Genomic DNA, 24,362 nt, shown 5'->3' on the forward strand with positions numbered 1-24,362 from the left:
ATGTGGTTTCCTGTATGTTTCTCCATCCCTGAGAACTTGAATTTTCTGAACTGTATCAGTTTCAAGGACACCACCAATCAGTCTCAAAACAATATCTGCTAGCTTCTGTCAGCCAGAACCTTATGTTCCCAAGGTCTCCCCTTGTAACCAAGCAACCATTTTGAACCCAATCAATCCATGCTTGCCAAGAACCCTTACTCCTTTCCAGGGCCAATCCTAGTACTTGACAAACAATTTATGTAATTTTAGTTTTGCCCGTATAACCCTTCTCCATTTGGTAGACTTTTGTTGTTGTTATTCAGTCGATGGTGATGGACAGGGAGGCCTGGCGTGCTGCAATTCATGGGGTCGCAAAGAGTCGGACACGACTGAGCGACTGAATTGAACTGAACTGAAGTCATTCTGACCCTTTGCGACCTCAAAGACTGTAGCCCACTTACATCCTCTGTCCATGGGATTATCCTGGCAAAACTACTGGAGTGGGTAGCCATCTTCTTCTCCAGGGGATCTTCCCAACCCAGGGATTGAACCTGCATCTTCTGTACTGCAAGCGGATTCCTTACCGCTAAGCCACCAGGGAAGCCCTATTTTGTAGTCCAGGGGAGTACAATTCAAGTGCTTATTGGATCTGTGTATCCCAGGCTATCGTCCTCAGTTTGGCTCAAAACTTTTCTATTTCTATTACAGATTGGTTTAGTGGCTAAGTCATGTCTGATCCCTGAGACCCCATAGACTGTAGCCCATCAGGCTCCTCTGTCCATGGGATTTTCCAGGCAAGAACACTGGAGTGGGTTGCCATTTCCTTCTCCAGGTATAGATTGGTATATTGATTATTTTCATTGACAGTTTTATAGCTAATCACCTGGGAATAGAATAAGAAGAATTTAAAAGCTGGGAAATTTTATGAAGTGCTGACAGTTTTTCCTGCATTGTAGTTCCTCACTGTTTTGTTAGATGATTATCGTGAACTAATTGGATTCCATTTCTACTTTCAACCTGCCTGGTGGAGTTCACCAAATCTGCTTACACGTTCATAGTTTACTTTCCATGACACTGGTTGAAATTCTTTCCTCTGAAATAGCCCTCCTTTCCTGTATATCGACTAGAAGTCATAGCCAAAACTGAAAAGGTTTCCTCTTGTCTTAAATTGGTAATTTGCATCTTTGAGGAAGCAGAAATAGGGTAACATTTAGTCCAAGGTATGGATGCCATCTAGGAATCATCACCTCTTTCTTAAAAAGATGCTAGTTTATTCTAGCTTTTTTTTTTTTTTTTTAAGATTTCCAAGTTTTTTTTTTTTTTTTTTTTAAGATTTCCAAGTTTTGGTATTTCCCAAGGAAATAAAACACTGATTTTTTTCCCCAGACACAGAAGACTCATACTTGTGTTTTATAAATTATTTTTTCTTGTTGTAAATCTTAAGAAAACTCAGTAGGAGAGGAACTGACCTAGAACTCATTGCTTCCAGTGTTTGTGCTTACAGGCTCATTCTCCAGTGTCATTAAGACTGAAGACATCTTCATCATCACCACCATTCGAGAAGTATCAAAACAGTTGCAGTTCAAAACAGTTCTCTAAAAAAACAAAATCAGGTACTATTGCTGCTATTGCTGCTGCTGCTGCTGCTAAGTCGCTTCAGTAGTGTCTGACTCTGTGCGACCCCATGGACGACGGCAGCCCACCAGGCTCCCCTGTCCACGGGATTCTCCAGGCAAGAACACTGGTTTGGGTTGCCATTTCCCTCTCCCGTACCATTGCTATTTATCAAGTAATAGGATCTGGCATGTGATTTTACGATTTAAATTCTACTTTTAGCTTTGAAAATACCATTGCTATTTATCAAGAAATAGGATCTGGCGTGTGATTTTACGAGTTAAATTCTACTTTTAGCTTTGAGGTCACGTATACAAATAAGAAAACGTGTATTCAGGAAGTCAGGTTTTAGTCCCACGCAACGTCTGCTACAGCGAGCACTATGAAGCGGCCAGAAAAGCGTACACACGCACCAGGTAAGAGGAACAATTAAACAGGGAGGTTAAGATCCTGGTGTTGATTCTTCCACGCACAAGTGTAGTCCTGGCCGAGGACGAGGCCCTGGTGAGACCTACAGGAGCTCTGCGGCAGCAGGGGACAAGGGCGACCGAGAGTCCGCCCGGAGCCGGAGCGGGATGCGATCAGGGCAGCCGAGGTCATTGGTCCTGGCCGAAGATAGCCGAGCTAGAAACGTGCAGCTAGAGGGAGAGCAGGAGAACCAGGGCCCAGAGACTGTCCCGGGAGCGCCCCCGCTGGGAGGGGCGGGGCGAGGCGCGCGCGGGCGGCGGGGGCCGGGGCCGCGGGTCTGGGCTCGGGGGCGCGCGCACGCCGCGGGTCGGGGGTCGGGGCGCGCACGCCGCGGGTCTGGGCTCGGGGGTCCGGGGGCGTGCGGCGCGTGTCTGGGCTCGGGGCGCGCGCGGCGCGTGTCTGGGCTCGCGGGTGGGGGAACGCGCGGCGCCGGTCTGAGCTCGGAGAGCGCGCGCACTCCGCGGGTCTGGGCTCGGGGGCGCGCGCGGCGCGGGCCTGCCGAGCTGTGGGACGAGGCCGCGGCGGGACGCGAACGCCGCAGGGGGACCGGGGCGGCGGTGGCTGAGGAGTGGAGACGGGAGGCGGGTCCTCGCTCGCTCGGCTCACGGCTTGGGCGCTGCGGGCTGAGGAGACCAGGCGGCCGAGGCGGCGAAGGGAGGGCGCGCGGCAATCCCCCACCTCACCTGACGGCCGGCGGCGCCCGCGGCCCTCAGCATGCACCGCGAGGCGAGGGCTCCCCTCCCGCCCGTGGGCTGAGGCGGCGCCGGCGGCGGCAGGGAGAGGCGGCATGCGGCTGCCGGGCGCGGCGTAGAGAACGCGGCAGGCGGCGAGTGCCGGCCGCCGGGGGGGGGCTCGCTTCGCCCGGCCGCCGCCGCCTCCCGCCGCCGGGCGCCCGAGCGGAGCGGCGCGGCGGGCTGGGCGCCCCGACATGGCGGCCAGGAGCGCCCCGAGCTGCCACCTGCGGCTCGAGTGGGTGTACGGCTACCGGGGCCACCAGTGCCGCAACAACCTCTACTACACGGCGGCCAAGGAGATCGTGTACTTCGTGGCGGGCGTCGGCGTGGTGTACAGCCCGCGCGAGCACCGGCAGAAGTTCTACCGGGGCCACAGCGACGACATCATCAGGTACGCGGCCCGGGGGCGGCCGGCGGCCCCCCGCGGCCCGCTCAGGCAGGGCGCCGCGCCCCAAAGGGGAGGCCCGGGGCCGTCTAGTCCCGACCCTGCCCTCTGGGCACCGGGAAACCGGCCCCCTTTCCCGTCTTCGTACCCCGAGTCTCCCCCTCGGGTCGCTGCGATGGCCCCAAATCGGGGGTCCTCCCTTCTCCCTTCCTCAGATGGGTGCAGTGTACCGAAAGCTGCCGTAGGTTGCATTTTTACCCCTTGAAATCTCGTCGGAGACTGCTTATTAAACGAATTCTTACACTGCCAGAGGGAAGTCCTTTACCTAGTAGAGAACGCAGAAGAGTCCCGTAAGCTCTAGGCTGGTCCCGGGGAGCGCGCCGCGGGTGGCATCCTAGAGGGCACTCGGCTCTTGGCCATAATAACTAGTTGAGGTTTCAGCGCCTGCTGTTATAAGCAGATAGAAATACCGGCAACCTTCCCGCAATTCATCGGACTTTAAAATTTGCACACCTGAAGGCAGTTTGAGGGTAAGGATTGATTCAACCCATCCACACCCCACCCCCCCGCAATCATTTTAGGTGCTAAACTAATTCTGATTTCCATTTCTCTTGTTTCCTTTTTGGTAAAGCACTCCTAAATAAGTTTACTTTTTTTTTTTTTTTTACTTAAATCACAATTTTGTCTACATTTTAATTCTTCTTTGACCGACATCTTAAAGTTGGTCCCAGTGCTTGTTTCCATTTCTTTAGTGAGCGGTGTATTTGAAATAGTATTTTCCATCAGTGTCTCAGCAGAACTTTTGTGGCAAATGAAGTTAAGAGCAGCAGAGATTATTTTAGACTGTTGATTATTGTCTCAAGCACAGCATATTTGTCGTTGATAAATAGAGATGTGTTTTAAAACATTTGAGACTGTGTGTGTGTGTTTTTAAGAGATCCTATGATTGGGTTTGATTACTCAGTTTTATCCCCATATCTGTGTTCCACAGGACTTAAACTGTGCAATTAAAACCCATTTGGTATCATGGTTTGATGTTTTGTAGGCAAAACACTCTGGTACTTAAATACCATAAATAAAGATCTGTTTTGCATGTCTGCACATTTATGCGAGAGGGAGGGAGGCCTAGGACAAACAAAAGGTAGGGCAAGATAGAATAAAGAGCAGAAACCGGTTGTGGAATAGGAAATGAGGCAGTGTTTGGGGTTCAGTGTGTGTGTGTGCTTAGTCAGACTCTTTGAGACCCCATGGACTGTAGCCTGCCAGGCTCCACTGTCTGTGGAATTCTCCAGGTAAGAGTACCCGAGTGGGTTGCCATTTCCTTCTCCAGGGGATATTCCCCCATGCAGGGATCGAACCTCGGTCTCCTGCACTGCAGGCAGATTCTTTACCATCTTGTGTGTTACTCACCCCAAGAGTAGAATTTACCCCAGTTCTTTGTCTTTTCCCCTGATCCTTTCCAGTTTCTCTCTTCTTTTCCATGTATTAGGTCTCCGACAGTTCAGGGGATAGTTAAGTTTATCTAGTTGAAACAGCCTTGACTGGAGCCCTCCTCCAGATATTCAGTCTGTTAGGTTCCTTTAGTAGGTGGGGTAGGTAGGTGTGAAGGGTGTTGAGGTGCACTTCTGTTGTTTTTACTCCTTGGTAGTTGAGAGTAATATGGTATGAAGATCTTCTGAAACTAGATACAATTTTTTTTGATGGGGTAAATGATGCTTTGTTTATTCTTCCAGCAGTAATTTGAACCTATATGTCACATGGCTTGAATTTTTAAAATTGTGTTTCAGTAAACTGCAAGGAAGAGATGCTTTTGCTTTCCTTTGGTGTACATAGTTGCATAACCATACATGTAGTGTCTCAAAATGTTTCAAAATGACAGATTAGTCTAATTTTTGCCTTAATTGGATACTTGCTTGTGACTTTATGCAAATGATTCACCCTCAGAATAATTTATAACAGTAAAAAGTTTGCTTGAAAATTGCCATGGCAATTGCATCCTGAAATTGTGGCACAAATTTAATACAGTACTAAGACTATAACTTAGCAATCAAAGAGTTCCGGAAATTTTGTTTCAAGCAATAGTGGTACGCTTGCCTGGAAAATCCATGGACGGAGGAGCCTGGTGGGCTGCAGTCCATGGGGTCGCTGGGGGTCGGACACGACTGAGCGACCTCACTTTCATGCATTGGAGAAGGAAATGGCAACCCACTCCAGTGTTCTTGCCTGGAGAATCCCAGGGATGGGGGAGCCTGGTGGGCTGCTGTCTTTGGGGTCGCACAGAGTCGGACACAACTGAAGTGACTTAGCAGCAGCAGTAGCAAGACTGTAACTTAGCAATCAAAGAGTTTTGGAAATTTCGTTTCAAGCAATTAATGATAGAAATCATTCTTGTTTGTGAAAGTTCAACGTTTTCAAATTTGTTTCAATTCAGTGTCTGAAATACAGGTATAGTTACTACTGTAATTTTTCAATTGTGTCACAGCAGAAAATGAAATTTTTATAAATGGTACCATGGTGGAAAACAATGTTGCTGTAATGTTACCTTATTAATAAAACGTCATTGCTGTATTGATCATCTGTGTTGTTTCCATATTTGCTTGAAACTTAGGTAAACTTATTAAATATAACTTAGTCTGAATGTAAGACTGTACCAGAATGAGCAAGTCATTGTCTTTAGGTTTTAAAAATGTAAGTGCCGTATTGGTTGGAAAGACAAAGGTAATGATTATTTGCTTTCCAGTTCTGTCATCTTACTACATCTTGCATTGCCAGCGGTGGTGCCACGTGACTTATCATTTTGTCTGTGTTAACGTGTAGTTATCTTACTTCTTTTTATTAGATATGTATGTATATAGTGTTCTGTCCTTCAGTTATATTTATTTCAGTATTACTGATTTATATAGAAATTTGTTTCACTGTCAGAATTTTAGTCACTTTTTTTTCTTAATTTGCTTTTTTTTTCTGTGTCCCAAGTTATATTGATAAAATTCTCTAGTTATTAAATGTTTGTTACAGGTTTAAGAGTAAGTTACAGACTACTGGCAGTTTTAATATAAAATGCACATCTGTAGCCTGGTCTATATTTTGAAACTTTTGCCAGCTGTCTTCCCAAAGGATACAATAGCTTTTTAAATTAGTTTTTCCAGATACCACCCATCAACACATTTTTGACAAGTTTGTATTTGAAGTAGTGGATGTTACTGATAGTTCTCAAAACATGTATCACCACTGAAGACCATTAATGGAATGTAGTTAACTCGGTGCATTTTGGTACTACTTTCTTTTTTCTTTAGACAAAATGAAAGGTAGAGCAGCTGGTGAATTGTGGCAGGTGGTGCTCTTAGGAAAAAGTACTGATCAGGCTTCACCATAGTCTAGTGAAAGTGGTTTCTAACCACTCTGTACTCATAGTATGAAAACTTCATTTATTCAACACAAGTCAGAATTATTGTTGGAAAAGTGTTTTCGAATGTGTGATGTTTCCATGGTGGATCAGTGTTTTTTGTGTTTATGGGTTGAGGGTACCAACTTTCTAAGGTCTGGCAGGAATTACCACAAGCCTACTTGTTGTCTACTTAATGTTTCCAGATATATGGTCAGTATTTCCCAAACCTGACTGATCAGCAGAACCATTTAAGGAGCTTTTTGCCATTTTTTAGCCTTTTCATGACATGTACTAAGGCACCCCACTCCAGTACTCTTGCTTGGAAAATCCCATGGATGGAGGAGCCTGGTGGGCTGCAGTCCATGGGGTCGCTAAGAGTCAGACACGACTGAGTGACTTCACTTTCACTTTTCACTTTCATGCATTGCAGAAGGAAATGGCACCCCACTCCAGTGTTCTTGTCTGGAGAATCCCAGGGACAGCAGGGCCTGCTGGGCTGCCATCTATGGGGTCTCACAGAGTCGGACACGACTGAAGCGACTTAGCAGCAGCAGCAGAATCCTCTAGAGCTGGATCCCAGAAATTTGTTTTTCACACAGTGCCCCCAGATGATTCTGTTTAGGAAGCACATTGCCAGTCTGTATCCCAAAACATGCATGTGTAGAAGTAGTAAATAAGCAGTTTGAAAAACGGGTAGAACTCCTTCCTTCAAACTTGATTCCAGAATTTTCTTAAGCATTGTGTAATATTCAGAAGCTGTACTTCAGAAAGTATTAAGCAACATACAGATTTAGTAAAATGTCCCCATGTTTAAGTAACTAGAATTGGTGGTCTTAACTTTCACAGACTATATAATAATTTTTTTCTGTAAGATTTCATTTTGTGTGTTTGGATATCAAAATATTTATGGTTGTTTTTCATATGCTGCATAGTTTAAGAGGTAAAATTAGCATGTTTTCAGGCAAAGGTTGGAATTATATAGAATAATAATTCAAACTATCATAAATGTACCTTAAGTGTATATTATTAGGGTAAAAGAGAAATTTTAGATTTGTATTATAATTGTTTCCCTTTTTATTTTATGATGTCTAATATATAGATAACTAATAAAATATATTTTGGATATAAATTAAGGAAAACATATGGTAAATAAATCCTTAGAAACTATTAAGAAATAAGAATAGTTCCTTAGAAACTATCAGCTTACTGTTCCTTCAAGGCTTTTCACTCATCCAAGAAATATTTATTGAACTCCTTCTTCGTGCAAGGGTCTCAGCCTGAAGGTCTTAGGAGTTAAACCCTGTCAGTCAAGTGTAAGATTCCTGTGTGTACCAGAGATAGCATTAGTGTATCTGGGATATGGTATATGCAGGCGTATAACAGTTCCAGGGATGTGTCCCAGTGAGTGGAACACCTAAGCAGGCTGGGTCTTGAAGGACAACAGAGAGGCAGAGTCATCAGGGGAAGTGAGCGAAGGCATAGCATTCTGAAAAGAGGTGGCGTCATATGCAGTGGTTCATGTTAAGAGAAAATAACTGAAAAAGTCATCTGTCCTCACTGTCTTCAGCTCTTTTTCTCCCATTCAGTGTTGGCTCTATTTTATTTCATCATTGCAGCTCTTGTCAAGGTCACCAGTGACCTCCACAGTGCTCATTCAGAGGTCAGTTCTCTCTTCTCATCGTTTTTGATTTATCATCGTCATTTGCCACAGTTGGTTATACCCACGTTCTAAAGACACTTTCTTAAGTGGTGTCTGGGACACGTATTGGTGTAAAAATAGGTATTTCTTACTTTACTTAGTCTTTCAGCAGATATTTATTGAGCACCTATTCGTATTTGCCAGTGGCTGTTTTTAGCACTAGAATTACAGCAGTGAACCAAACAAGTGAAATTCCCAACCTTCATTGACACTTTATGTACTGGGGGGAGATAATAACCAAGGTAAATTTCACATTTATGCACATTGAATTATGTATTTGGTATGTACATATATATTATTTTGTATATATAGTGGTGTGTGTGTGTGTGTATATATATATAATATGTAAGGGCTAGGGGAAAAAAGCAGGAAAGTGAGACACAGACTATTGGAAAGAGTTTAGGTAGAAGTTTGGGTAGGGGAGCCAGGAAGGCCTCCTTAAAATATAAGTGTAACGCTTGAGTGGAGCCGTGGAGGTGAGGGACTGTGCCGGCTGGCTGTCTGGAGGGAATGGCGTTGCAGGCAAAGGGACGTCACGTTTAAAGGCCTGAAGTGGAATGCCTCGTGTGTTTGAGGGGCAGTAGGAAAGTTACAGTGGCTGGAGTGCAGTGAATTCCCACAGAGATGAGCACAGAGATGAGGTCTGATGAAGAAGTGGTGGGACAGATTGTTTAGGACTTTGTGGGCTATTGAGAAGATTTTTTTGCCTTCCTATCTGAGGGAGATTAGAAGCCATTGGAACAATTTAATCAAATTAGTGACCTACTTTGAGTTAATGGTTTGACAAAGTCACTCTGGATCCTGTGTTGATGACAGACGGAGGGAGAGGTGAAAGATGGAAGCAGACAGACCACTTAGGAGACTTAGAAGAGATGTTTGTGGCTTGGGCCAAAGCGGTCATGACAGGAGCGCTGAGAAACCACTGGATAGACTTTGAAGACAGAGGCAGCGTGATTTACTGGTGGACCAGGTGTAAATTGTGACAGAAAAGATGTCACAAGATGGTTGCAGCTTGGGGCCAGAACACCTGAGAATGGAGTTGCCCGTTAGTGAATTAGCAAAAGCTGTGGGGAGGGCAGACTTTCTGCTTTGGGAGAAACGGACGATCATGAGCTGTTTTAGATACTAATAGATAACCAACCAAGTGGGCTTGTACATTAGGCCAATGGAGCATACATATCTATAATCCAGGGAAGCAGTCTGCGATGGGTTAAATTTGAGTGTTATCAGCATGTAGGTAGTATTTAAAGCCATAACCCTGGATAAGATCACCGAGGGAGTGAATATAAAGAATCTGAACAATGAATTCCTGTGGCCCTCCAACATTTAAATATTCAGAAGATGAAAAAGAACTGACAAAACAGTGGCCAGAGAGACAGGAGAAAAACCAAGAGAGTGTAGAGTCATGGAAATCAAGTTAAAAATAGTGTTTCAGGGAGAAGGAAGTGACCAGCTGTATCAAGTCAGATGAGTAGCACTTCACCTTAGTGGAGATGTTAGCTGTTTTGCAATAATCACATTGTGATCATGACTGTCGAGGAGACTGTGTACGGATGTTTATATGATCAGGGGAACAGAGGGAGCAGAAAGAAGTCATCAGAATGAGTCATGTCATCACAGGTGTACAGAACTGGCCTCCTTCAGGGTCTTTCCAGCAGCTTCTGGTTTGGTTGATTATTTTTAAAATGGCACATGGCTGGTAGCTCTAGATACTTGCTGTTCAAAGATGTCGTCCTTAGACCATCAGTTTCAGCATTACCTAGGAGCTCATTAGAAAAGCAGATCTCAAACCCCAGGCCTGCTGAATTAGACTCTGAATTTTAACAGCATTCTCAGGTAGTGTTATGGGTTTGAAATATTAAAATTGTGGGTTTTGATATTAAAGTTTGAAAAGCATACTCTAGACCAGTGGTTTTCAGTGCTGGCCTTTAACCAACACATTAGCATTACCTGGAAGCCTGTTAGAAATGCAGATTGTCAAACTTCATCCCAGACCTGATCAGAAACTCTAGATGTGGGGCCCAACAGTCCACTTGAGTTACCTCCATGTGATACTGATGTATTCTGAAGTTTGAAAAACATTGCTCTAGATTCTTGATTTTCAATCCTGGCTGCGTACTAGAATCACTTGGAGAGTTAAAGCAAAGTAAAACCACCAGTGCCTGAGTCTCATCCCTAGAAATTCCAGTTTAATTTATTTATGATGGGTCTCAGGTATAATTTCTTTATTGCTGTTTGCGTCTGTCTTTAAGCTTCCTAGATGATTCCAGTAAGCAGCCAGGGTTGAAAACCACTGCTCTAGATATAGAAGTAATCCATGGTGGTGGGCTGGGAAGTCAAACTCAAAAAACTCCAGGCCCACCCGAATTTATTCATTTACTATTATACAAGATCCATTGGGTGAGGAAATGGCAGCCCACTCCAGTATTCTTGTCTGGGAAATCCCATGGACAGAGGAGCCAGCCCAAGGGGTTGCAAAGTGTTGGACACGACTTAGCAACTAAACAATAACAACAAATTATATCACAGTATTGATCATTTGCCAAGTATTAAGACCTCTTTAAAAAGTCTGGGCCTATTGCCCAAGGCATATTTGGAGTTTTTTTTTTTTTTCCCATCAAGAAAAGCAGTGACTAGTAGTAGGGCTTTCCATTAATGGATCTGCCCGGTGTCATCAGTGGCTGAAAACATGAAAAGACAGATACCTTGCATTGTCAGTCCAGAAAAATGCTAACAAACTGGGGACCCGGAAGGTTCACTTAATGGGCAAAATCACGTGCATCCTGGACAGCACCAAGTGAGGTGTGACCCAGTAGTTGATTTCAACAGACTGGCCGATCAGCTGCAGTCAGTTTGGCTCAGTGGTTTGGACCATGAAAAGCCCAAGAGTGTCTGTAAATAAATTTCCAATTTGGAGCCAGAGTCTGCCAGTCAGAAATAGACCAAATATCCAATATGCTAGTATTGAAGAGGCATATAAATGATCTTACCCTCACTCTGTGAAATTCTAAAGTGGACAAAATTCACAAGGATAGTTGCTGCAGCACCCTAGATTCACTCCGGGAGAGGGCACAGTAGCTAGGACACTGTGTTTTATAAAGCTTGAGACCACAGATTGCCACAAACCAAGCATGAAGCAGCCACTGACAGCTGACTGACTGCTGTGCAGGCCAAGTGTCTGCCTTTGTGGATCAGTGTTCTTCGACAGCAGAGGGCTGGAAGGAGCTATACCGGGCCAGTGTAAACAAGCTGCCTTGCTGCAGTGGTATCTATTCTAATTATAAGGTGGCACATGGTTTCACTATATTGGCCAAAGACTGCAAGAACTTATATGAAAGCCTTAACAGCTCCTGGATTTCCTGTCTGCGGTATCACCCTCTGTTGGCTAATGTAATGTAAAAATAGATTGGATTGTTAAAAGATCAAGTGAAACATAGTGCCCACCTTAAAACACCGGTATGCTTATATCCATCTAAATTAGTAAGCTTGGCAAAAAAATACTAAAAAGTTCTTGGAATGAGAGGAGAGGCAATGGGACTGAAGCTAGACACTGCACCTTGGATCTAGCTGTTCTTGAGGCCACAGATGGGCTGAATTCATCATAACACCACTAAATTGTGTATATTTTTTCTTTTGGGATGGGTGGCTCATAATGCTGGATTGGGAAATAAGTAGTTGTGATTGTAGGAGGTGTTAACTCAGATTTCACTCTAAGAGTATCTTGTTCTTCACAATCAAGGAGAGATAACGAAGTTTACTTTAATACCCAGCTTGGGGAGCACACCGATAAAGCAAAGTGGTTGGATGTGAGGTGAGAATTCTGGATTATATCGTTGCCAAATTATGGATGGTATTCAGCCTCTTATTGGAGCCCAAACAAGGAAGAGGTCATGGTCATGGATCCTGGAATCATGGAATGTGTGGCAGAATAGGAGCACCTAATTGAACTTAAAGGGCCAGAAATAAATTTTTGGTGTGAGAAGTGTACATAGCCTATTCCCCAGATCAGTCAGAAGAGCTGGGGTACACAGTTGCCGTTGGTCCTCTTGTTGAGGGATCCTGCCACTCTTTCTGTTGCCGGGAATCATGTACCTATTTTACCTTCCAACCAAAGAGGACATTAATTCTCTTTGTTTTCATTACTTTGAAAGGACTTTCTTTCTTGGTCAGGAATACAGTACTAGACACTGCCTTTGCTGTGAATGAATTACGTATTCATTGCAGTTTATGGCATGTAATGACAATTGCCACAGGCAGTTACACCTAAGAATGTTGCAATTTTTACTTTTGTTAGGTTAGTGTAAGAGTAATTGCAGTTTTGCATTGTTGGAATTTGCTACTTGTTATTGGAATATGTTCTTAAATGCGGTTGTGGTATACATCATTTTAATGTGAATTTCTCACTTAAATTTTTTTTGCTACTGACTTATTACTTGCTGTTTATTTTATATATATTTTAGACTATGGAAATGATATTAGACAAAAAGCAAATTCAGGTGATTTTCTTATTTGAGTTCAAAATGGGTTGTAAAGTAGTAGAGACAACTTGTAACATTAACAGTGCATTTGGCTCAGGAACTCCTAATGAACATTCAAGAAGTGGTGGTTCAAGAAGTTTTGCAAATGGGATGAGAACCTTGAAGATGAAGAGTGTAGTGGCTGGCCATCAGAAGTTGACAGTGACCAATTGAGAGCCATCATCGAAGCTGCTCCCCTTAAAACTACCCCACAAGTTGCCCCAAGAACTCAACATTGACCATTCAACGGTCGTTCAGCATTTGAAGCAAATTGGAAAGGTGATAAAGCTCTGTAAGTGGGTGCCTCATGAATTGACCAAAAATAAAAAAAATCAGCATTTTAAAGTATCGTCCTCTCTTATTCTATGCAACAACAGTGAACTATTTCTCAATCAGATTGTGACATGCGATGAAAAGTGGATTTTATATGACAACTGGTGATAACCAGCTTAGTGGTTGGACCAAGAGGAGGCTCCAAAGCATTTCCCAAAGCCAAACTTGCGCCAAAAAAAGGTCATGGTCACTGTTTGGTGGTCTGTTGCCCAACTGATCCACTAAAGCTTTCTGAATCCCGGTGAAACCGTAACATCTGAGAAGTATGCTCAGCAAATCACTGAGATGCACTGAAAACCACGATGCCTAAAGCTGGCCTTGGTCAACAGGAGAGGCCAGTTCTTCTCCACAGCAGCACCCCACCACACACTGCCCAGCCAGCGCTTCAAAAATGGAATGAATTGGGCTACGAAATTTTGCCTTATCCACTGTATTCACCTGACCTCTTGCCAACCAACTACCATTTCTTCAAGCACCTGGACAACTTTTTGCAGGGAAAACACTTCCACCACCAGCAGGAGGCAGAAAATGCTTTCCAAGAGTTCGTTGAATCCTGAAGCATGAGTTTTTACACCGTAGGAATAAACTTATTTCTCATTGGCAAAAAATATGTTGATTTTAATGGTTCCTATTTTGATTAAGATGTGTTTGAGCCTAATTATAATGATTATAATTCCGAAACCACAATTATGTTTGCACCAACCTAATAGTATGATATTGCTTGTGGTATTGTTTAAATTAGCCACAAGATGATGGCCCTATCTTTACAGATACTAAGATTGATTGGGGGCAGGGCACAATTGACAACTGGGGGTGGAAAGTGGAAGGCTATGTTAAGTGTTAAAAGATAGGTGATAACTAATTACAGAATCCATAGACTGGTCATCATTACTTGGTTGCCCTGTGACTTTTCTAATAATAATTATTAGTTCAGTTCAGTTCAGTTCAGTTGCTCAGTCATATCCGACTCTTTGCGACCCCATGAACTGCAGCACGCCAGGCCTCCCTGTCCATCACCAACTCCCGGAGTTCACCCAAACTCACGTCCATTGAGTTGGTGATGCCATCCAGCCATCTCGTCCTCTGTCGTCCCCTTCTCCTCCTGCCCCCAATCCCTCCCAGCATCAGAGTCTTTTCCAATGAGTCAACTCTTCGCATGAGGTGGCCAGAGTACTGGAGTTTCAGCTTTATCATCATTCCTTCCAAAGAACACCCAGGGCTGATCTCCTTTAGGATGGACTGATTGGATCTCCTTGCAGTCCAAGGGACTCTCAAGAGTCTTCTCTAACACCACAGTTCAAAAGCATCAATTCTTTGGCGCTCAGCTTTCTTCACAGTCCAACTCTCACATCCATACATGACCACAGGAAAAACCATAGCCTTGACTAGACGAACCTTTGTTGGCAAAGTAATGTCTCTGATTTTGAACATGCTATCTAGGTTGGTCATAACTTTCCTTCCAAGGAGTAAGCGTCTTTTAATTTCGTGGCTGCAGTCACCATCCGCAGTGATTTTGGAGCCCCCAAAAATAAAGTCTGACACTGTTTCCACTGTTTCCCCATCTATTTCCCATGAAGTGATGGGACCGGATGCCATGATCTTCGTTTTCTGAATGTTGAGCTTTAAGCCAACTTTTTCACTCTCCACTTTCACTTCCATCAAGAGGCTTTTGAGTTCCTCTTCACTTTCTGCCATAAGGGTGGTGTCATCTGCATATCTGAGGTTATTAATATTTCTCCCGGCAATCTTGATTCCAGTTTGTGTTTCTTCCAGTCCAGCGTTTCTCGTGATGTACTCTGCATATAAGTTAAATAAACAGGGTGACAATGTACAGCCTTGATGAACTCCTTTTCCTACTTGGAACCAGTCTGTTGTTCCATGTCCAGTTCTAACTGTTGCTTCCTGACCTGCATACAAATTTCTCAAGAGGCAGATCATTATGTTTTAAAAATTGTTAATACCTATTTATAAAAGAACATTGAAAAGTATGGAAAAAGAAAAATATTTACCCACAATCTTATATCTAGAGATATTACTACTTTGTTTCATTTATTTTTATTGTTTTTAATTTATGGCTGTACTGAGTTGTCGTTGCTGTATGGGCTTTTTCTCTAGTGTGGCGAGCAGGGGCTGCCCTCTGACTGCACTGTGCAGGCTCCTCTCTGCAGTGGCTTCTCTTGCTGCAGAGTGCAGGCTCTAGGGCGCGCGGGCTTCAGTAGTCACAGCTCCTGGGCTCTAGAGCACAGGCTTAGTAGTTGTGGCACACAACTGTTAGTTGCTCGGCAGCATGTGAGATTTTTCCAGATCAGGGATCGAACTCATGTCTCCTGCATTGGCAGGAGGATCCTTTACCACTGAGTCACCAGGGAAGATCCTACTACTGTGTTTTAGATTATTTCCTTTGAAGTCTTTATAAGGTATGTAACATAAGACTTTAAGACTTCACTATTTATCTATTTTTTAAAAATAATTTTATTTATTTGGGGGGTTCCTTGGTGGCTCAGATGGTAAAGAATCTGCCTGCAATGCAGGAGACCTGACTTCAGTTCCTGGGCCGGGAAGATCTCCTGCAGAAGGGAATGAGTACCCACTCCAGGATCCTAGCCTGGAGAATCCCATGGACAGAGGAGCCTGGTGGGCTCCTCCCCAGTCCACAGGGTCACAAAGAGCTGGACACTGAGTGGCTGATCAGTGACAACTATTGTATTATCTGGTTGTACCGTTTATTTACCCATTTACCTATCGAAGGACTTCCTGGTTACATCCACGTTTTGGCGATAATGAGTAGAGCTGTAAACATCCATGTGCAGGTTTCTGTGTGGACGTAAGTTTTCACTCCTTTGGATAAATCCCAAGGAGTACAGTTGCTGCATTGTTTGGGAAGGTGCTGTTTAGTTTTGTAAGAAACTGCCAAACTCTCCTCCAAGTGACTGTTCTGTTTTTGCTCTCTCACCAGCAGTGTGTGAGAGCCCCTGTCACTCGACACCCTTGTCAGCATTTGGAGGTGTCGGTGTTCCTGATTTGGCCATTCTGATAGGCATGTAGTGGAGTCTTAGAGTTTTGATTTGCATTTTCCTAGTGACGTATGATATGGAGCAAGTTTTCATAAGCTGTGTATCTTCTTTGATGAGGAGTGTGTTAAGGTTTTTGCCCTACTTTTTAATTGGGTGTTCTTATGGCTGAGTTTTCAGTTCCTTGTATATTTTGAATGTTGTTGTCCAGTCGCTCAGTCGTGTCCGATTCTTTGCGACCTCGTGGACGGCAGCACGCCAGGCCTCCCCTGTCCATCACCAACTCCAGAGCTTGCTCAAACTCATGTCTGTTGAGTCAGTGATGCCATCCAACCATCTCATCCTCTGTTGCACCCTTCTCTTCCTGCCCTCACTCTTTCGCAGCATCAGGGTCTTCTCCAGTGAATCAACTTTTCACATCAGGTGGCCAAAGTAATGGAGCTTCAGCATCAGTCCTTCCAATGAATATTCATGGTTGATTTCCTTTAGGATTGACTGGTTTGATATCCTTGCAGTCCAGGAGACTCTCAAGAGTCTTCTCCAGCACCACAGTTCAAAAACATTGATTCTTTGGTGCTCAGCCTTCTTTATGGTCCAACTCCCACATCCATACATGACTACTGGAAAAACCATAGATTTGACTAGACGGACCTTTCTTGGCAAAGTAATGTCTCTGCTTTTTAATATGCTGTCTAGGTTTGTCATAGCTTTTCTTCCAAGGAGCAAGCGTCTTTGAATTTCATGGCTGCAGTCACCATCTGCAGTGATTTTCAATTCAGTTCAGTCACTCAGTCATGCCTGACTCTTTGTGACCTCATGGACTGCAGCACACCAGGCTTCCCTGTCCATCACCAACTCCTAAAGCTTGCTCAAACTCATGTCCATTGAGTTGGTGATGCCATCCAACCATCTTATCCTCTGTCATCCCCTTCTCCTGCCTTCAGTCTATCCCAGCATCAGGGTCTTTTCCAATGAGTCCATTATTCGCAGCAGGTGGCCAAAGTATTGGAGTTTCAACTTCAACATTAATCCTTCCAATGAATATTCTGGACTGATTTCCTTTAGGGCAGACTAGTTGGATCTCCTTGCAGTCCAAAGGACTCTCAAGAGTCTTCTCCAACACCACAGCTCAAAAGCATCAATTCTTCAGCAGTGATCTTGGAGCCCCCCAAAATAAAATCTGTCATTGTTTCTCCATCTATTTTCTGTGAAGTGATGGGACCAGATGCCATGATCTTCATTTTTTGAATGTTGAGTTTTAAGCCAGCCTTTTCACTCTCCTCTTTAATCAAGACGCTCTTTAGTTCCTCTTTGCTTTCTGCCATAGGGTGGTATCATCTGCATATCTGAAGTTATTGATATTTCTCTTGGCAGTCTTGATTCCAGCTTGGGCTTCATCCAGCCCGGCATTTTGCATGATGTACTCTGCATAGAAGTTAAATAAGCAGGGTGACAATATACGTTCTTGATGTACTCCTTTCCCAATTTGGAATCAGTCTGTTGTTCCATGTCCAGTTCTAACTGTTGCTTCTTGACCTGCATACAGATTTCTCAGGAGGCAGGTAAGGTGGTCTGATGTTCCCATCTCTTTAAGAATTTTCCAGTTTGTTGTGATCCACACAGTCAAAAAGGCTTTAGCATAGTCAGTGAAGCAGAAATAGATGTTTTTCTGGAATTCTTTTACAAATATTTTGTCCCATTTTCTCCCAGTCTGTGGCTTGTCTTCTAGTGCTCTTGCTATTGTCTTCCACAGGGCAGAATTTTTTATTTTTATTTTAATGAAGTCCAGCTTTCTTTCTTTCATGGATCCTGTGTTTAATGTTGTATCTAAAAAGGCATCACCATGCCCAAGGTCATCTAGATTTTCTCCTGTGTTGTCTTCCAGGAATTTTGTAGTTTTACGTCTGGGTCTGTGATTCGTTTTGAGTTAACGTGTCTGGACTCTCTTTCACGTGTAGACGCCCGGTTGTCCCGGCACTGTTTGTTCAGGGCGTCTGTCTGTGCTCCGGTGTAGTGCCCTTACTCGTTTGTCAGAAGTCAGTTGAGTACATTTACGGGGGCCTATTTCTGGGTCTCTGTTCTCTCCCATTGGTATATTTGTCTACTCTTTTGCGAATGCCATATTGTCTTTTTTTCTCTTCCAATTTTATTGAGTTTTATTTATCTCATAAGTGTAAGTTTGTACCTTTTGATCATCTTAATCCAATTCCCCATTCCATCCCCTGCCTCTGATACCTGACCTCTTTTTCTGTGAGTTTGATATTTGAAGTATAATTGACCTACAACACTATGTTAGTTCTTGTTACACAACGTAGTGATTCAGTATTTCTAAACATTTCAAAACGATCGCCGTGGTAAGTCTAGTTAAGATATGTCACCATACAAGATGCTACGTAGTTAGGGACTGTGTTCTCCACACTGTACATAGCCTTCTCTGTGTGTGTGAGTGTGTATTTAAGTTACTGATCTCTTAAGTTCCAACTCTCTTTACCAATCCTTCAGCACCCGCACCACGTTTACTGTTTTTAGCATCGTGTTTTACATCTTTGTGTTTCGTGTGTCCCTTAACTGCGTATTGTGGACATACATGATCCCGTGACTTTTGCCCACCAACCTCCTCGCTGTGGCGCCTTTACTAATTTTACTGTATGTTTGTCTTCACTAGTGAGATTTTTCCCTTTCATAATTTTCATGTTTCTATTTCTGGCCTTTTCTTTTTCACTTAGAAATGTCCCTTTAGCGTTTCTTATAAAGCTGGTTTAGTGGTGCTAAACTCTTTTAGTTTTTGCTTGTCTTTAAAACTTTTGATCTCTACATAAAATCTGAACACAAGCTTTACCAGGTCATAAAGCTTTACCTACTTGGTTATAGGTTTATCCCTTTCATCACTTAAAATGTATCATGCCACTCCCTCCTGGCCTGCAGTTTCTACTGAAAGGTCCTTTGTGGGAGTTCCCTTGTACATAACTTGCTACTTTCCCTTGCTGCATTTAACATTCTCTCTCTCTAATTTTTATGTCTTGGTGTGGTCCTCTTTGGGTTGATCCTGTTGGGGACTTCCTGTGCTTCCTGGACCTGGATGTCTATATCCTTCCTCAGGTTAGGGAGGTTTCCAGCTGTTGTGTCTTCAAATATGTTCTCTGCTCTCTCTCTCTCTCTCTCTTTTTCTGGGACCCCTATAATTTGAATGTTAATATGCTTGATGTTGTATCACAGGTCTCTTAAGCTGTCCTCATTTTTTTTTTATTCTTTCTTTTGTTCAGCTTGAGTGATTTCCATTACTTGTCTTCCAGTTCACTAATCTGTTCCTCTGTACCATTTAATATACTGTTGATTCCTTGTAGTGTATTTTCCATTTCAGTTCCTATGTTCTTCATCTCTGTTTGGTTTTTCTTTATCTTTCTAAACTTTCTATGAGAAACTTCTGTTCATCCAATCTTCTCCCAAATTCTCTGAACACTTCTACAGTCGTTACCTAGAACTCTCTATAGCGTAGCTTGCCTATTTCCCTTCACTCAGTTCTTCTTTGTCCCAACAGCACAGCCCCACTCGGTCATCAGAACTCTGGGGGTGCCCGCTACATGGGCTGTGTGGGTCCTACTGTTACGAGCATCTGATAGATATGGCTGGCCCACGTTCCAGTCAGTTGCCAGGCACTGACTTGCGTGGAGGATGCTGGCTACTGGTGGGCAGGGTTGAACAGCAAGGCTGCTGACTGTCCTGGAGCTAGTGCTGGCCCATTGGTTTCTGGAGTGGGTGGTTGCGGTGCTGGGCTGTTCCAGATATACTGGCCTGCAGGTGGGTGGGGCCAGCTCCAGCATAGCTAGAGTCTGGGGTGTCCCAAAAGTGGTGTTGGCCAATAGTGAGACTGGCTAGATCCCGGGGCATCTGGCTAAGCGGCCCAGGGTGTGTTGGAGTTGTTATCAGCCAGCTAGCAGGCAGGGTTGGGTCCTGGGGTCTCTAGCTGCAAGGCCAGGGGGTTCCAAGCTGGTGTTTGCCTGCTGGTGGGTGAGGCAGAGGCCTCAGGGATTCTAGGGCTAATGCTTGTTCCCTGCTGGGCAGAGCTGGGGGTCCCAGAGTTGGTGTTTCTCCTCACTGGTAGTGGGGAGGGAAATTTACATACGAGGCATGTCTTGGGCAGCTGCGTGACAAGGAGATCTCTGTACACCTGCCCGCTAGAATCTCAAGCATTTATATAGCGACCTTAACAGGGTATGGAGTCTCTAGTTGCCTGGGTTCAGTTCTTAGGTCAGTTGGTGGTCATGTCTTCTCAGTAACCTCCTCCAACATTCAGATAAGTTGGGAAGAACTGACATCTTTTTTTTACTCTAATAACTGTCATCTTGATAGTACTGAGTCTTCCTATCCATGAATATAGAATATCTATTTTTTATAGTTCTTGATTTCATTCATCAGAGTTTTGTGGGTTTCCTCATATAGATTTTGTATCTATTTTGTTAGATATATGCCTAAATATTTCTGTTTGGGGTGTTAATATAATGGTATTGCATTTTCAATTTCAGATTCCACTTGTTTACTGTCAGTATTAGGATAACAATTAATGTTGTATGTTAACTTTGTATCCTGCAGCCTTACTATAGTCATGTATTAGTTCCAGGAATTTTTTTTTTTTTTGGCTGATTTTTTTTTAAATTTTCTACATAGGTGATTGTGTCATCTATGAACAAAGACAGTTTTATGTCTTCCTTCCCAATCTATATACCTTTTATTTCCTTTTCTTGTATTATTGCATTAGCAAGGCCTTCCAGTATATTATTTGAAAAGGAGTGGTGAAGGGGGACATTGATGACTTGGACCTGATCTTTGTGGGAAAGCTTAGAATTTCTCACCATGAAATATGATGTTAGCTGTGAGTTTTTGTAGATACTCTTTATAAGGTTGACACAAAGTTCTTCTGTATTCCTAGTTTCCTGAGAGTTTTTATCACGAATAAGTATACTTATAGTGTAAGTATGCTTACAGTATAAGGTTTTATAAGGAATAGTGCTTGTCTGTGCCTTTTCTGCATCTACTGATATGGTCATATGATTTTGCTTTTTTAGTCCATTGGCATGGTGGACCCATCAGTTGATTTTTTAATGATATTAATGCCTCAGATAGTATTCCACATAGTTGTGGTGTATAATTCTTTTTATACTCCTTTAGATTTGATTTGCTGAGCAAGTTACATTTGACCTGAAGCATGAATTATTTGAATGAAGCAAGATTTGGAAGATCATTCTGGAGACAAAGACCTTTGAGGGCATAATAAGTTTGGCCTTTTCAACAGACAGAAAGGCCAGTGTGTCTGAAATGTGGTGAACAAAAGGGAGAATTGTAGAAGTTGAGGTTTGAGAAGTAGGTGAAGGTATGTATTGTAGAGCCTTGTAAGTGCCGTAATAAATAGTTTGGATTTTATTCTGATTGTAATAGGAAGCTGTTGGGGGATTTTAACTAGGTGAAATTTATATTGTTTTAAAAGATCACTCTGGTTATGTTAAGAAAACCCTGAAGGGATGCAATGGAGGAAGAAGGGCAGGTGGCTCAGATTCAGGTTGAGGCAGAGAAGATGGGGGTGATGATAGGGTCATTGGATAGGCTAACAGAATGTGTGTGATAAATTTGAAAGGGAAAGGGGTGAGGGTTAAATTTAGCTTCTTGGTCTGAGCAACTGAGTGGCCAGTGATGTCCTATACTAGGGTGGGGAATTAAGGAGGGAAAAGTTCTGGATGTGTTAAATGTGAGTTGCCCACAACACATCTTTTCCTCCTGGCTGGAGATACAATTTGGGTGTCAATCACAGTATATGTGATTTTAAAACTTGGTTGGAAAAATTTAATGTTATGAATTCTGATGCTCACAAAATTGATATATACATTTAATGCAACTCCACTAAACATTGTAGCAGATTTTCTGTGAGGTATCAGAATTAGATATAAAGTTATTTAAAATTTTATATGAAAGAATAAATCTATAAGAATAGACAAGCTGAGTTAAAAAATAAAAAAGATATAATAAAAGAATAGTGAGGGGGAGGAGTGTTAATAGATACTGCTGCTGCTGCTGCTAAGTCACTTCAGTCGTGTCCGACTCAGTGTGACCCCATAGACGGCAGCCCACCAGGCTCCCCCGTCCCCGGGATTCTCCAGACAAGAACACTGGAGTGGGTTGCCGTACTAGAACATACTAAAAGAATCACTCTAATAAATAGAATATGATTTTTCATGGGAATAGACAAAAAGTTCTGTGGGACATAATTGAGAATACAGATACAGGTATGACATAGAAATTTAATATATATTTAATATCTAAAAGAAATCATATACTTAACAAATGATGCTAGCTCAACTAGAATAAAATTGGGATAAAACTGAATTGAATTCTTTCTTATGCCACATATAAAAATAAATTCCTGATGGATTAAAGACATGAGTGAAAACAGTATTCCCTCTCAGTATCTCTTCAGTCAACGACTTAACCATGCTGCTACTGCTGCGGCTAAGTCACTTCAGTTGTGTCCGACTCTGTGTGTCCCCATAGATGGCAGCCCACTAGGCTCCTCTGTCCCTGGGATTCTCCAGGCAAGAATACTGGAGTGGGTTCCCATTTCCTTCTCCAGTGCATGAAAGTGAAAAGTGAAAGTGAAGTCGCTCAGTCGTGTCCGACTCTTAGTGACACCATGGACTGTGGCCCACTAGGTTCCTCCATCCATGGGATTTTCCAGGCAAGAGCACTGGAGTGGGGTGCCATCGCCTTCTCTGAGATGGCCCTTCAAATATTATACCACTTTTGTCATAAATGGACTAACAGAGATAATACTTCAACATTATGGCATCAGCAGAACACCATTTACTTGACACACTAGTTTTCAGTCAGAGAGGGCATGATGTATAATAGATTTGAATCGTGCATCTTATTTGGATGAACCCAAATATTTGCCTTGCATACACCCATCACAGAAGGATGGAGTATTTTCTACATATTTTCAATCTCATACACATGTATTATTTACACATTTTGAAATGTTCTAATTTCTTTTTATGTTTATCTAAAGGTGCTTTCCGGAGAAGGCAATGGCACCCCACTCCAGTACTCTTGCCTGGAAAATCCCATGGATGGAGGAGCCTGGTAGGCTGCAGTCCATGGGGTCGCTAAGAGTCGGGCACGACTGAGTGACTTCACTTTGACTTTTCACTTTCATGCATTGGAGAAGGAAATGGCAACCCACTCCAGTGCTCTTGCCTGGAGAATCCCAGGGACGGGGGAGCCTGGTGGGCTGCCGTCTGTGGGGTTGCACAGAGTCGGACACGACTGAAGCGACTTAGCGGCAGCAAAGGTGCTTTCTGGGCAATTTGTGGGTGTTTTTAACTTTTTTTTTGGAGTGTAGTTGATGAACAGTGTTGTGTTAGTCTCAGGTGTACAGTGAAGTGACTTAGTTGATGGGTTGGCCAAAAAGTTCAATGCATAGGAAACCCCAGACAGCTTTTTGGCCAACCCAATATATACATACGTGTGTATCCATTCTTTTTCAAAAATTCTTTTCCCATTTAGGTTGTTACAAATATTGAGCAGAGTTCCCTGTGTAGGGCCTTGCTGGTTATCCATTTAAAATATGTGTACAATCCCAAACTCCCTACCTATCCTTTCCTTCCACCCTTCCCCCTGGTTACCATGAGTTCATTCTCTAAGTCTCTGACTCTGTTTCTTTTCTGTAAATAAGTTCATTTGTATAATTTCTTTTTAGATTCTGCATTATAAGTGATATTGTATGACCTTTCTTTGTCGGACTTACTTCACTTAGTATCTCCAGGTCCATCCAGTGCGTGCGTGTGGGCTAAGTCACTTCAGTTGTGTCCAACTCTTTGTGACCCCATGGACTATACAGTCCATGGAATTCTCCAGGCCAGCATACTGGAATGGGTGGCTGACTCAGTATATATAAATATAGATAGATACCATATCTTCTTTTGGAGAAGGCAATGGCACCCCACTCCAGTACCCTTGCCTGGAAGATCCCATGGGTGGAGGAGCCTGCTGGTGGGCTGCCATCTATGGGGTCACACAGCGTCAGACACGACTGAAGCGACTTAAGCGTTAGCATATCTTCTTTATCCATTTCTCTGTCAGTGGACATTTAGGTTGCTTGCATGACTTGGCTGTCGTAAACAGTGCTGCAGTGCACATGTGGGTGCGTGTATCCTCTCAGACCATGTCCTTCTCTGGATATATGCCTGTGA

At 43.3% G+C, this 24,362-nt stretch overlaps 1 protein-coding gene across 27 annotated transcripts in view; it reads left to right on the forward strand.

Annotated features, from left to right (window-relative positions):
• The first annotated feature begins 1,653 nt into the window (after positions 1–1,653).
• The window catches only part of EML5 (EMAP like 5), a 161,400-nt gene continuing 138,691 nt past the window's right edge, over positions 1,654–24,362 (forward strand). For 26 of the 27 annotated variants that reach the window (XR_015133870.1, XR_015133873.1, XR_015133880.1 and 23 more), the window contains exon 1: positions 2,635–3,186. Coding sequence is in view for 10 of the 27 variants with exons in the window: in XM_086319237.1 (XP_086175363.1) it covers positions 2,990–3,186 (197 nt within the window). In the remaining 17 variants the exon portion in view is untranslated. Of the gene's footprint in view, positions 2,010–2,634; positions 3,187–24,362 lie in introns of those variants that run through there. The other variant, XM_086319246.1, reaches the window with a different exon arrangement.

Source organism: Bos grunniens, chromosome 10, assembly GCF_055505025.1.
Source record: "Bos grunniens cultivar Pamir isolate PY7600 chromosome 10, Bosgru_T2T1.0, whole genome shotgun sequence".
Lineage (NCBI taxonomy): Eukaryota > Metazoa > Chordata > Mammalia > Artiodactyla > Bovidae > Bos > Bos grunniens.